Raw genomic sequence first — 14,651 nt, 5'->3', positions numbered from 1 at the left:
AAGTAGGGTAAGAGAAAAAGTGGGAGAGGAGGAGGGAGCTGTACGATAACTGCAATCCCATTCGGCAACAAGTTTACTACCATTGGATACAATATTTTACTTGTAATATAAACACAAGACACTAGTAAAACATTCACAACAAATGTATTGATAACATATATGTAGGAATAAAACATAAATTACAGGTCATTTTGTAATTTTGTCTGTTCTGTTCAGGACAGTGTTACCAGTTATTTTGTCTCAAAGAAACCGTAGGTGTACTGTACTGTATACTTATTCTTGTGGTCGACTGTACCCGTGTTCACTTTTCTATTAAGTAGTATATACAGGTGTATTTTCCTTCTGTGTTTGGTGCTATTTATCTTCATTATGAAGATAGACCATTAGATATTTTGATTAAACCTGTTGTATAAGCATTTTTGAAGATCTATTTGAAAATTTATGTACTTGGTTAGAATTAATGTTATAATGAAGTTGTTTTGTAACAGTTATCAAGCTCATGTCTCCTTAGGCAACTGTTAAGGTGAATGTTACTGCAGCTACAACAGCAACAGATATAGAAGATGTGGTACTGAATCACCTTTCAAGGGCAGCCTTTGATACTCTTACCCCATCTGGATCTGTACCAGTAGTTATCTGCTTTGATGACATTGGCAGTTTATCAGTAAGTAGTGAAGATGATTCCATTTTCAAACAACTACAAACAGACAGACTGAAAGACAGAACAATCCTTCTGGGAAAGCCTGTTGATGGATTACTGTATATATTAGGAGCCAGTAATGACAAATCATCCTCAGATGACTCTTGTTAAATTTCCAGGTGGTCCCCTCATAATCTTGATTACTATTTATTTATCATTTTATTTCTAGTATCATTTCACCACTTACCAGTTATACCAGTCATTGGTCTGTTCTTTGTTACTTTGTTTTGACCTTTATTTAAGTCCGTAAACTGAAAGTTTTTGAAATATAAAGTTGTATTAATGTGATTAAATAGAAATTAGTTAGTTTTAAGGATTACCTGGCTTAGTGGATATTGTACAACACTCAACTCTCATAAGAGTTACTGATTTTTATCCCAGGTCACCCAATTTTACATTTGAGGAAGTATGATGTCAGCCATGTTGCCTTCTTGTGCAGTAAAAGGATAGTATATATGAGGTGCATACGACCAGAGTGGGGAAAGTGCCACTATGGTCAAAATCGAGATTTATTCACAAAAAGGATAAAGAAATCACCTCTGTATCCCAAGAGACTTGGTTAATCAGAATGGAAGTGACAATATGGTTGAATTTTCTATTATGTAAAACTACCCATGTGTCACTACATGCAGGGCTGGCGGTGAGGGTTGTACAGTAGTATCTTACATGATTTCATGGGAGAAGGAGAAGCTACATGCTGACTCTTGCTCAGGTGGTTTATTCTGTCTAGTCGTACAATGAGCCTAACACATTCTTGATTACACAGGCCTAAGCACATTCTAACTTTGGTAAGAAGTTACATAATTAATAATGTATATATAATCAATAGAGGAGAGCATATAAATATGCACATACCCCTGTATATAACAAGGGTGATGGGCGGCAGGTCACACAGAGGTAAGCGCCAGAAGTCTTCATTTTTTTCTGCCACTTAGTCCACTCAAGTCATACGTGCCTCATATACAGTGTGCAGTAGCTGTAGTATCCATACTGTCCCTAGCAGGCCATCCAACCTGTGGTACCCACTTCCAATTTTTTTTTTTTTTTTGGGGGGGGGGGGTCCAGAATATTTTTCTAGCTGTTTCCACTGAGCAGACCCTGCCTGCCCATCATACAAGTAGTCATTTGGGGCCCAGACAGTTTATAGGGGCCCCTAAGCAATGTATTTCTAATTTATTTATACATTTTTAAAAATTACCAAAACAGTAAATGCTTTTCAAACTGGCCTGGGCTTGTAGGTGGGCTTATGAAGCATACCTGTGCCAAAGGTACGATAATTGTTTATACAGTGTGAAAAATTACAATATATCATTTGTTTTTTTGTTTTTCTGGTGAAATGAAATGGATTTTCATTGATTTAAAAAAGCCATTTTTTCTAAAACCAGTTTTTGTGATATAGTCCAGAATGTGATGTCGTCATCCCACCAATCTCCACCCCTCGAGAGTTGACATTTGTTTACTGCTCACTCTAGGGCAAGAGATGACGGCAGCAATGCGTGTGATGGAGGGTGTGGGACGGGGTTTTGAGAATTGCATTTAAGTGCCAGGTAGCGACGTGTCCTCCTAATGTTTTAATTGCCTGTATGTTGGCCTGGCGAGTTAATGCTAGACATTTTCATACCTAGATATAAAGCTAGACGTCGCATTCTGGACTATATCACAAAAACTGTTTTTTTAGAAAAATGGCAGGTAAAGCTACATTTAGGGGTGAATCTATTGATCTGAACAGAGGCTTCACAGCCAGTTACAGAAGGTATATTGTACTCTCCACAAAAATTTTTCAACAGATTTCAGAATGAGCACTATAGCTTATGTCATCTCAGAATGATTAGTATGCCTGGTTGTGAAGTGACTCAATATTTCTTAATAATATACAGTACTGTATACTGTATGTTGCTTGGCTTATAGTATTTACAGGTGAAAAGAAGTAATTTGACTTGCAATGAAACTTCCTCAGAGACCAATGTTCATTTATCTTGTTCGTTTTGTCATTTGTATGACCCTTAAAGCTTTTGAGAACTTTTTGTTGCGAGTGCACATTCTATCTAGTTTAGGCCTGGTAGTCCAAATTCCAGAAAAAAGCTCTATCCGGTAACCCACAGGTCTCAAGCATGCCAGATAAATTGTCCCATACCTGTACTATATGATTATGAAATCTCTTTAATTTTTGTGATATGAATTCAGTTTTTTGCCTTGTAGGTGGGTTCTTCAGCGTGGAGTTTTATTGAAGGTCTGGCTCATCACAAGGGAATGTATGACACTAGTGAATGCATACGATGGATGAACCTTAGTCATACCTGTAAGTTCTTAGGTTAAATTTTATATTTAAGCTTTTCTGGTTACTCTACCAGTATTTATTTCAAAACAAATTTATTTTAACTGATAAGATTTGTACCAACCAGCCTATAGACAGTAAAACTTTTGTAGTATTGAGATGTGTATGTATATTTTATTCTAGAAATTGGTATTCATTTCTCAATCATCAACAGATATATTATGTGTGTGCACTCAGCAGGACAGTAAAAGAGCAACAGTGCAAGATTTCTACAGTTTCAGCGGATGGACTGTTTACAGTATGGGCATAGATGAGAATGCTTGTACAAATTGTGTATCGTCTGCTCTAATGCCGATTGCACCCTTACAAAGCCAAATGTGCAATACATTAATGAACATTACAGTTTCTCTTGCTGAGGTGAGTTATTTTGACCAAAGTTCATAGCAGGAGTTATGTCTAGCTGTCAATCTTATTCAGGTTCTAGTTAATAGACAAAGCAGCTGTTGAAAGTCTCATCAAAGATAATATTAATAATAATGATATATTACAGGAAAGATTGCTGAATTAATAATTAATTAAAATAAATTTAATCAAACAAAATTTCAATAAATCTCACGGAAAGTAAATTAAAGACTTCTGACTTACTGTAAAATTTCATATCGATTGGGGATTTTATCTTTTTTTGTTCAATCCAGAATGCGACGTCTAGCTTCAATAAGAGAAGGGAGAGGTGTCTGATATAGTGAGTTAGTTGTTTATGATTGTCACACTGGTGACTTACAGTATATAACAATAAGAGATATTAATGAACTAAAATATCAGTTAAGAGTCATATTGATTATGTTTGCAAAACAAGACAAGTGATAGAGTGGCTTGAAATGTATTTATTATACCATTATACTTGTTTCAAAACTGTTGCTGGATTTTAATTAATTTTACAGTATTTATTTATTTATTTATTTATTTATTTATTTATTTATTTATTTATTTATTTTAGTTTTGTCATTTGTGTACTTTGTACCCAGAGCATCTGGTATCATCAATTTGGTAACTGTTCTTGGTCTCCAGTCATTTCTTTCAAAGAATTTATTCAGTTACTTTACCTGTACAATTCAATAAGTAGCCATTAAATGTATGTATCTTATGAAGAACTCTTGAGATATTCAATACCTGTATTTGTTTTATTTTTTTAACTTGCAAGCCTTTTCCCACTACAGTATATTAGAGGGTAACCAAAAACCAAGAGCAAACTATTTTTCCCTGAATTCTTTCATTCACTTAAAGAGCTGTACCAAATGAGTTATATTTTCACAATACTGCCCTGCAATGTTTATCTCGTTTATCACTGTTGCTTTCTCACAAGACAGCATCACCCAATAGTAACATGTAGTCCCCCCAAAAAGTATCGTTAGATTTTTTGTCGCTACAATATGAAACTCTGGACAAAATGCTTTGATATGATCCCCATTGTATCATCATAAGTTGGTACGTTTGCTCACCCTATCAGCAACAACTAGAGATGAGGTTAGGATTAGGGGAGGGGGTCATCCTTTTATGGCATACTAAATACAGTACAGTACTTCAATATAATAAGAAATCCATTAAGCTATTTTAATGATGTACAGTGGTCCCTCAGTTAATGAACGGTTCAATTAACGAAATTTCGGTCAACGAATTGCCTCCCATTAGGATCTTCAATTCGGTTAGCGAACAAAACTTCGATTAACGAAATCCTTACTTCAAGCACGTTCTGTTGTGAGCATCAGCTGATGGGCTAGTCTGCCAATTCAGTAATCTGTTCTATGTTTACATAGGTTTCCAGTGGAGTAAATATCAAGAAAGTTGTGCTCTTTAATATTTTTGCATTTTTTATATTAAAATTGTTAGTCATTTTAAAATTTAGTTAAGATATTGATAATATATGCAGTACTGTATACTCTGGTTTTACGAGGTTAATTAAGCCCATGGAGGTTCGCGTATAAAGCGAAACGCGTAAAAAAAAGTAACAGAACTTATGGGATTAATTGAAATAGAGACTGGGCCGACCGCCAGACCACCCTTTTTTTGGCTATCGCCGACACAATACATACATTGTAGTAAAAATAACATCTTAATTTTATGATGGTATGCACACACAATTAATATAATAGAGAAATATTAATAATATTAGGTTTTTAACACTTACATTAGTAGAAGAGATGGCTGGGCACGGGGATGGGGGGGGTTGGTTCCGAGGCAGAGGGCAGATTATTGGTCCTCACCTGTCTCTCTATCCACCACAGAGGCTAGCAAGGCCTCCTCGAAGTTTACATCCTCACTATCACTGACTTGGGCTGGCTGTGGTGGTTGGTGAGTGAAGAACTCGGTGATGTTTTGTTGACGGCTTGCATCGATGTGGTCGTGATACAGCTGAACATGGGCTCCTGGCATTTCAACAGATGGTTATTAGACACTTTGTAGCGATGATTGACAGGGTCTTTGGCAAGAATGAGCTTCATTCTCTCGGCTAACTTGATGACTTCCTTCACATCAGCATGTGTTAGTTTCTGCTCTTGTTGTTCAGTAACACCTCGCTGCTCACTGATGTCATCATCTTCCAACATCTCGTCCGCAGTCACCTCAGGTAGCCTGATTAACTCCAGGATGTCGTCGTTGGTGGTCTCGGAGAAGCCTGCAGCTTTAACACACTGTGCAGCCTCTCTTGCATTCTCCAATGCCACAGCAACAGAATGAGCCTCGCGGAAGCCATTGTGTAAAAAGAAAAAAAAAACACTGGTTCCTGGGCACGAGTGAATATACACAGACAGTGAGACTGACGCGGCGGTGGAGAGCAGGGGTGGCGGGGGTGGCAAGGATAACTAGACCAATCACAGCTCGCGGCGGAGGGTGTGCGTGGGTGTTAAGGATACATGGCCCAATCACAGTCCGTGACATCATCGGCGCGAGTCTGACGTCAGCGCCCAGCACCTTGCCCCACCGCTTGCCGCATATATGATGGCATTTACCGCGTAAATAATAATTATCGCTTCTGGACAGGTGCCGCGTAAATAGCTGAACACGTATAAAATATGCACGTAAACCCAGACTATACTGTACAGGGAACTAGTTTTTTGTGCGCCCATCACCTGCTTGACTCACCCACCAGGCGTCAGTTTGGCTTTGTTTACAGTGGAGTGAATATCAATTTTGTTGGTGTCTTGAATATTTTTGCCATTTTACATTAAAGTTATTGGTCATTCTCAAATGTAGTTACCATATTGATAATATATAGCACAGTGCAGTGTTGATTTAAATAAAATAATCTTGAATTACACCTAGTAAACTTAAAATTATATTGGTGAAATTACTGCATTAAGCATGGGTCCCCTGAAAGGTGATTTCTTCACCATCCCCTTCCTTCTCTTCTCCCTTCTCCTCCACCCCACTTCTAATTCCCATCATCGTCATCAACCAGGAACTTTCTACATACACACCTCAAAGTAAGTTTACTTTACTGCATTTCTTTTTAACTTTGTATGTACTTTTCTGTGAGCTGGAACCAATTATCCAATATCCCATTGAAGTAATGGATTCGGTTAACAAAATTTTAGGTAAATGAATGACTCTATGGACCGAATTGTGTTTGTTAACCGAGGGACCACTGTATATATATATATATATATATATATATATATATACACACACACAGTAGTACCCCACTTAACGCGGTCAATAAAACCCACAGGGTACCGTGTTAAGTGAAAACCGCGCTAAGTGAACAACAGAACATATGGGATTAATTCCAATAGAAACTGGCCCGACCCCCAAACTCCACTTTTTGACGACACATAACTATGTTGTAGTAAAAATTTTATCTTAACTTTATGATGGTATGAACAAACAAGTAATATAGAAGAGGTTAGGTTAGGAAAAATAAAGGTTAAGTTAGGAAAAATAAAGGTTAGGTTAGGAAAATTAAAAGTTAGGTGTGACACTTACGTTAGTAGAAGACACACACTGCGCAACCTTACAGCGCGGCTTGCCCAGGCGGAGGGAGGCGAGACGGAGGGAGAGGCGAGAGCAGGCAGGCAGGCGGGTGGCGGGTGGGGCGAATCTAAAAATAGCGTCTCGAGCCGGACACTCACCGCGTATACGTGGAAAAAACCCGCGTTAAGTAAAAGTTCGGCTCTGGCGAGGCACCGCATATACGGTAAAACGCGCTAAGCGAAATCGCGTTAAGCGGGGTATTACTATATATATATATATATATATATATATATATATATATATATATATATATATATATATATATATATATATATATATATATATATATATATATATATATATATATATATATCATGTAAATCCACAATGAAAATGTGGATAAGGTAAATCTTGATAAAATCACACAGGATAATGGAAACAACGGAGTACCTTAGCTTATCACTGGTAATAAAAACCTTTTCGATATTTCACACTTAATATAATACCCGGTAATCTACTTCAACCTCCTATTGTTTACAACGACGCATGACGCACCACCAGCTGTTGAGTATCAGCTAGACGGTACACGTGTTTTTCGAATCGTTTTCAGTTAAAAAACTGTTACATCACATGTATATTTTACCTTAAGTGTGCCTGAATGAATATATTCTCGGAAATAAATAGTAGTTTTGCTGAAATGTGATGTACAGTATTTTAATGTAAAATAGGATAAAATACATGACGAAAACAAAAGATTTTACCTAACCTTCCGATGTTCAAGAGAAGTTACTCGTTTTTTTAAATAGTTTTTGGTTGAAATACTGTTATATTACAATGGTATTCTATTCATACTGTGCTTGATATAATGCATTCACGGAAATGTAATATTTTTGCTGAAATGACGTATGCATTACAGTGGAAGGTGGGATAAAATCGTGACGAAAACAATGACGTTCGCTTTCTTTCGTTCAAAAGATGTTACCGTAATCGGTTTTCGATTGGTTTTCAATTAAAAAACTGTTGTATTACAATAATATTCTATCCTAATTGACTTGAATAAATACTACGATACCATATTTCTGAATATTTTCATTAAAATCCATCCAAATCATTTTCCTTGTCATCATCTGCAGCACCAAACAGCTTCTCCCAGTCCTCTCCTTGAACAGGGCTAGAGGGTACGTGTTTTTCGAATCGTTTTCGGTTAAAAAACTGTTACATCACACGTATATTTTACCTTAACTGTGCCTGAATGAATATATTCTCGGAAATAAATAGTAGTTTTGCTGAAACCTGATGTATTTCAATGTAAAATAGGTATAAAATACATGACGAAAACAAAAGACTTTACCTAAGCTTCCGATGTTCTTGAGTTGTTATTCATTTTTTTAATAGTTTTCGGTTAAAATACTGTTATATTACAATGATATTCTATTCATATTGTGCTTGATATAATAAATTCACGGAAATGTAATATTTTTTGCTGAAATTACGTACGTATTACAGTGGAAAGTGGGATAAAATCGTGACGAAAACAATGACTTTGAAATATAATGCAATATTAACCCCTATATCGGTTAATTCGGACAATTGGCTAAAACGGACACCCTCCCCCCCTATTAGTCCGAATTAACGAGGGTTGACTGTAAATATATATATATATATAAACAGTGACCCCTCCGTTAACGAACTCAATCCGTTCCAGAAGGTCGTTCGTTAACCGAAAAGTTTGTTAACTGAAACCATTGTTTCAATGGGTTTTTGGGTAATTGATTCCAGCTCACCGAAAATTTTCTAACTTCAACAAAAATGGTAGAAAAATTTACTTACTTTGAGGTGTGTATGTAGAAGGCTCCTGGATGATGATGATGATGATGTGCATTTGAAGTGGGAGGTGGAGGAGGAGAAGGGAGAAGAGAGGGAAGTGGAGGTGGAGGAGAAGCATTTTACTGCTTCTTGGACGGTGAGTCACCTTCCATGAAAATGTCAGGAACCTCTGGACTGACAGATTCTCCACCATGAACATCCTCTCTCCTTTTTGAAGTGGAAGGCTGAGGGCTAGCATCATCCTCTCTCCTTCTTGAAGTGGAAGGCTGAGGGCTAGCATCATCCTCTCTCCTTCTTGAAGTGGAAGGCTGGGGGCTAGCATCTTGTTCCCTCTGCCTTTTACTGAAGAAAGTGTCAATTGTGGTCTGTGGGGCACCTGTCCTCCTCACCATTAACTTATGTTTAAAGAAGGAGACCACTGAGTCCTCAACATGACACAAAGTTAGTTCAGTTTTTTCCACTTCTGGGTGCTTTGAAGCCAGTTCCCTGAACTTCTCCCAGTAGTAAATCACATCTTTCAACTGTTTAGCTGACATATGGTCATCACTTTCAATTTCCTCCTCACCACTGTCAGCCTCTACCCGTAACATCTCATCCAGTTGCTTCAAGTCATCAGGAGTAAGTTCCTCCTCATGAGACATCACAAGCTTTTCCACATCCTCGTCCTCCACTTCAAGGCCCAATGACTGACCAATGGACACAATCTCCTGGTCCAACTCTGTTTCTTCCTCAAATCCCTCAAAATCTTGGACTACTGATGGCCACAGTGCTTTCCATGAAGAATTGAGGGTTCTATTGGAGACTTCTTGCCATGATGACACAATCAATTTTACAGCTTCCAGGACGTTGAATTGTGTCTTCCAGAACTGTTTCAGTGTTGGTTCAGGATCAGTGGAAGTTGCCTGATGACACCTCCTAAACATTTTCTTCATGTACAACTTCTTGAAGTTGCTGATTACATTCTGGTCCATTGGCTGTATGATTGATGTAGTGTTTGGAGGCAAAAACAACACTTTCTCAAAGTCAAATTGATACTCCAAATTGCTGGCAAGGCCAGGGTCATGACCAGGAGCATTATTCATGAGGAGAAGAACCTTTGAAGGGAGTTTATTGGTGGTTAGGTATCTCTTGACAGAAGGGCAAAACACATCAATAGCCCATTCATTAAAGAGCTGTCTTGTCACCCATGCCTTACGGTTAGACTTCCAATAAATTCCAAGTTTTGTTCTTACCACTTTCTGTTGCTTGAACACCCTGGGGTTTTCAGAGTGGTAGACAAGCATAGGCTTCAGTCGGAAATCCCCTGAAGCATTGGCACCAAGCAATACAGTGAGACGGTCTTTCATGGGTTTATGCCCAGGTAAAGAGGCTTCACCTTTGGTTATGAATGTTCCTTTGGGCATCTTTTTCCAGAACAGCCCAGTTTCGTCCACATTGAACACTTGCTGAGGAAGATAATTTTCTTCTTCCATCAGTTTTTTTAAATTCAACTAAAAACTTTGCTGCCCCTTCTTTATCAGCACTAGCAGCTTCACCATGCCTAGCAACACTTAAAATGTCACTTCTTTTCTTAAATTTTTCGAACCAGCCTTTGCTAGCCTGAAAGTCTTCAAATTCTGTTCCTGAAGAACCAGGTTGATCTGCCTTTAAATGTTCATAAATCTCCCTGGCTCTTTCACAAATGAAATCACCAGAAACTGAATCACCTTTCATCTGTTTTTCCCTAATCCAGATGATAAGTAACCTCTCAGTTTCAACGATTAGGGATCTACTTTTAAACACTTGTAGATTTGTCTCTCACGTTCACTTCTTTAAATTTGTCTTTTTATGCAAGAATTGTCGACACAGTTGATGCTGACATGCCATATTCTTTGCATTGCGCATTTGATTTAATGCCTTGTTCGTGTTTTTTTATTATTTCCTGCTTTATTTGGATTGAAATTGTTTTTCTTGATCTCTTAGGCCCCATGCTGGATTCAAACAATGTCAACACGTGTTTTTCAAAGTTACACTAGCTGTAAATAAAGAATATTTTCTTTAAAATAATACTGCACTGCGCTATATATTGTCAATATGTAAAATAAATTTCAAAATGACCAATAATTTGCTTGGAAACACAGAAAAAAAGCGTTTAGTTGAAGAGAGTCTCAAGCAAGATGTTACCTCCAGTGAAAACAGAGAGAGACTAGCTCCTGTTTGCTGTGTTAAGAGGCTGGATGCCGCGCATTAAACTAGTCACTTTACCTTCAATTATGTTCAATAATTGTTAAAATGACTAAAAAATTGAATATTAAACTTTTAAAATTATTGAATAGTATAAACTTCTTGATATTTACTAAAATAGTAAGGAATTTAAGCCCTAGAACCGATTAATGTATTGGCGGACTGATACTAAAGCTGGTTGCCCGGTCAGTGCAAGCGAAAACATGTTGAGGTCGGTTCGTAAGAACTTCGTTAACCAAATTTTTTTTCGTTAACCGAATTGAAGATCCTTATGGAAGGCAGTTCGTTAATCAAAATTACGTTAACCGAGGTGTTCGTTAAACGAAGGGTCACTGTATATATATATATATATATATATATATATATATATATATATATATATATATATATATATATATATATATATATATATATATATATATATATATATATATATATATATATATACACAGTATTACCCTGCCTAACGCGGTTTCACTTAGCGCCGTTTTATCATATACGCGGTGCCTCGCCAGAGCTGAACTTTCACTTAACACGGATTTTTTCATCATATACGCGGTGAGTGTCCGGCTCGAGACGCTATTTTTAGATTTGCCCCACCCGCCACCCTGCCTGACTGCCTGTTTTAGCTCAGAAAATTCATACAAATTACCCGGCCAGAATATAATTTACATTGCTGGAATTCTTATAATTTGGTGATCATTTTGAATATAAACATCATATATTTTGCATTAGACATACAAATTTTAGATAACATTTTTTCTCTGGGTAAGTATGTTATCTTTTGTGCAAAATATATGACATATATATTCAAAATATTCCTGGTCTTGCAAGGAATCCAGCAATGTCAATTATATTATCCTAACTTTAGTTTGAGGTATTATTTATTACAAAAAAGTTAAGTATTCTGGTTTTCCCACACATCTCCTTGGGACGGTTGGTGGGGGGTGGGGGGGAGGGAGGGACCGACCGACCATCTGTTACCCCATGAATATTTTTTTTCTTTTATTAACTGAAGATATTTGTTTTAGCTCATAAAATTCATACAAATTACCCGGTCAGAATATAATTTACATTGCTGGAATTCTTATAATTTGATGATCATTTTGAATATAAACATCATATATTTTGCATTAGACATACAAATTTAGATAAAAAAATTTTCTGAGTAACTATGTTATCTTTTGTGCAAAATATATGACATTTATATTCAAAATATTCCTGGTCTTACAAGGAATCCAGCAATGTCAATTATATTATCCTAACTTTAATCTGAGGTATTATTTAATACAAAATGTTAAAATTTATTATTTTCACCCAGTCTTTCTCTTGGTGGGGGGTGGGGGGGAGGGTTGGGACTGACCGCGAGGTTGGAAGAGGGGGGGGGAGGCAAGGTGGGTTACTTTGATTGACAGATAGTGTCGTGAAGATTATTTTTTTTTTATTAACTGAAGATATTTGTTTAGCTCATAAAATTCATACAAATTACCCGGCCAGAATATAATTTACACTGCTGGAATTCTTATAATTTGGTGATCATTTTGAATATAAACATCATATATTTTGCATTAGACATACAAATTTTAGATAAAAAATTTTTCTGAGTAACTATGTTATCTTTTGCAGTAAAAAATATATGACATTTATATTCAAAATATTCTGGTCTTACAATAGAATCCAGCAATGTCAATTGTATTATCCTAACTTTTAGTTTGAGGTATTATTTATTAAAATTTAGTGGTTTTCTCTCTAAAAAATTTCTCTGGAGGGAAGAGCCGCAGTGTAGTGTGAGAGGGGGAGGGAGTTGAGTCCATTATTTGAATGGACATTAACTTGGCGACTGTATTTCTCTATTTCTCTTAAGTATTAATTGTGTGCATGTACCATCATAAAATTAAGATGTTATTTATACTACAACATAGTTATGTGTCTTCAAAAAGTGGAGTTTGGGGGTCGGGCTGGTTTCTATTGGAATTAATCCCATATGTTCTGTTGTTCACTTAACGCTGATTTCACTTAACACGGGACCCTCTGTTCCACACCACGCTATGCTCCGTTTCCCTTTTCCCGTGATTTTATCAAGATTTATTTTATCCACGTTTTCACAGGATCTACATGAAAAAAAAAAAAAAAAAAAAAAAAAATATATATATATATATATATATATATATATATATATATATATATATATATATATATATATATATATATATATATATATATATATATATATATATTATTTTTTTTACCATAATGACAATAGTTTTATTTTGTACAGAAATTGGTTTCCCTGTTAAGATGTCATGACGAGCCATTTGCACCAGCCAGTAAGGTCATAATTATATGGCACATAGCTGCTGTTGTAAGAGCAGCCTTCATCTCATCATCACTATTTTCCTTAGCATCCTCATCCTCTGGATTATACATTCTCAATGTCTGGCTTCATGCTGTCACATCAGAAGTCCTCTTCTCAGTCTACTCCAACAAGGTACCACTTTCATTTTTATAGTTGCATTCTGTATTTGTACATTAGTGAGTAAGATATTCATAATTTATGCCTTTTTAGAATGAAATCTGGCCACCTTAAGTTACTTTGTTTCAGTAAGAGCAGTGGAACCCAAACGTACTTTAAGTCCTGTTTTCTCCATTATTCTTGGCTACACCACCAACATGTGTCCTCCACATATGAGAAGCTTCTGGGCTCTTCCCAGGAGAGCACATTGGAGGATTAATAGGGGTTTACTCCCTTTACTTATATTGTTTTTGTTGATACAGAAGAATCAGTCTGCTTGCTTCACATGCAATCAATCAATCAATCAATCAATTAATCACTGTTTAAATTGCTTAAATTAAGGTGGGGACTGTTTCCTTTCAAATTGGTTCTATGGGTTGTTCTGTAACCTTGTAGTTAGTTTTATTTATTTAGGTTGGTTATTTTTGATTGAGTAGGTTTGAACCAGGTTTTTGCTTGAAGAATTATAGTCAAGAACCAGGCGGAGGGAACTAAGAATAGGATAACACACGATAAAATGCAGTTTAAGAATATTTGTACAGAGGTTCTGAAGATGCCATCAACCCCTCAGGATGAGAGGAGGCTGGGACAAAAGCACGGGTACAAGCCTCGCCCCCTCAGGATCACACTAGTGAGTGAGGAGGAGAAATGGGAGGTTATTCGGCAGGCAAAAAACTTAGCAAGGAGCGAGGCATTTGGGAGTGTATTCATTCACCCAGAACACATGGTAATGCAGAGGGAACAGCACAGGAAGCTCCTGCAGGGCTTGAAGCAGAGAAGGAAGGAGTCGAGGAGGAGCAAGGGCGGGTGTACACGGGTTGTATTCAGGGAGAGATTGGTGTAAGCAAGTGTGCTGACACAGGGCTGGGGGACAGCAGCACACCCTCCACCCGTTCTACCCCCTGCCCGGGAGGTGGCACCAGCTCCGCCTATCAGTCGGGAGGAGGCGAGCGCCTTGTAAACAATGACATTTCTAACCACACCCTGCAAAATACAGTGTACTGTACTTAGCCAATGCTGCAGCTTCTGAGAATGGGGGGTCCCGCGGCGGGGTTACTACTAAGAGCAGAGACGTTACCGAGAACAAATTCTGGCTTGAATGTCATGTACACTAATACTGACACGTTCCTTGATAAGTGAGAGGAGTT

At 37.1% G+C, this 14,651-nt stretch overlaps 1 protein-coding gene across 1 annotated transcript in view; it reads left to right on the top strand.

Moving 5' to 3' along the window:
• The window catches only part of LOC121869635, a 416,339-nt gene that overhangs the window by 125,995 nt on the left and 275,693 nt on the right, over positions 1 to 14,651 (top strand). The window contains exons 23-26 of the mRNA XM_042371146.1: positions 512 to 664; positions 2,900 to 2,999; positions 3,190 to 3,392; positions 13,270 to 13,479. Of these exons, the coding sequence (XP_042227080.1) occupies positions 512 to 664; positions 2,900 to 2,999; positions 3,190 to 3,392; positions 13,270 to 13,479 (666 nt within the window). The remainder of the gene's footprint in view (positions 1 to 511; positions 665 to 2,899; positions 3,000 to 3,189; positions 3,393 to 13,269; positions 13,480 to 14,651) is intronic.

This window comes from Homarus americanus, unplaced genomic scaffold (genome assembly GCF_018991925.1).
Source record: "Homarus americanus isolate GMGI-L3 unplaced genomic scaffold, GMGI_Hamer_2.0 scaffold32583, whole genome shotgun sequence".
In the NCBI taxonomy this organism is placed as follows: Eukaryota; Metazoa; Arthropoda; class Malacostraca; order Decapoda; family Nephropidae; genus Homarus; species Homarus americanus.
Note: the sequence above shows the minus strand (reverse complement) of the source record. Positions and strands in the feature narration are given on the sequence as shown.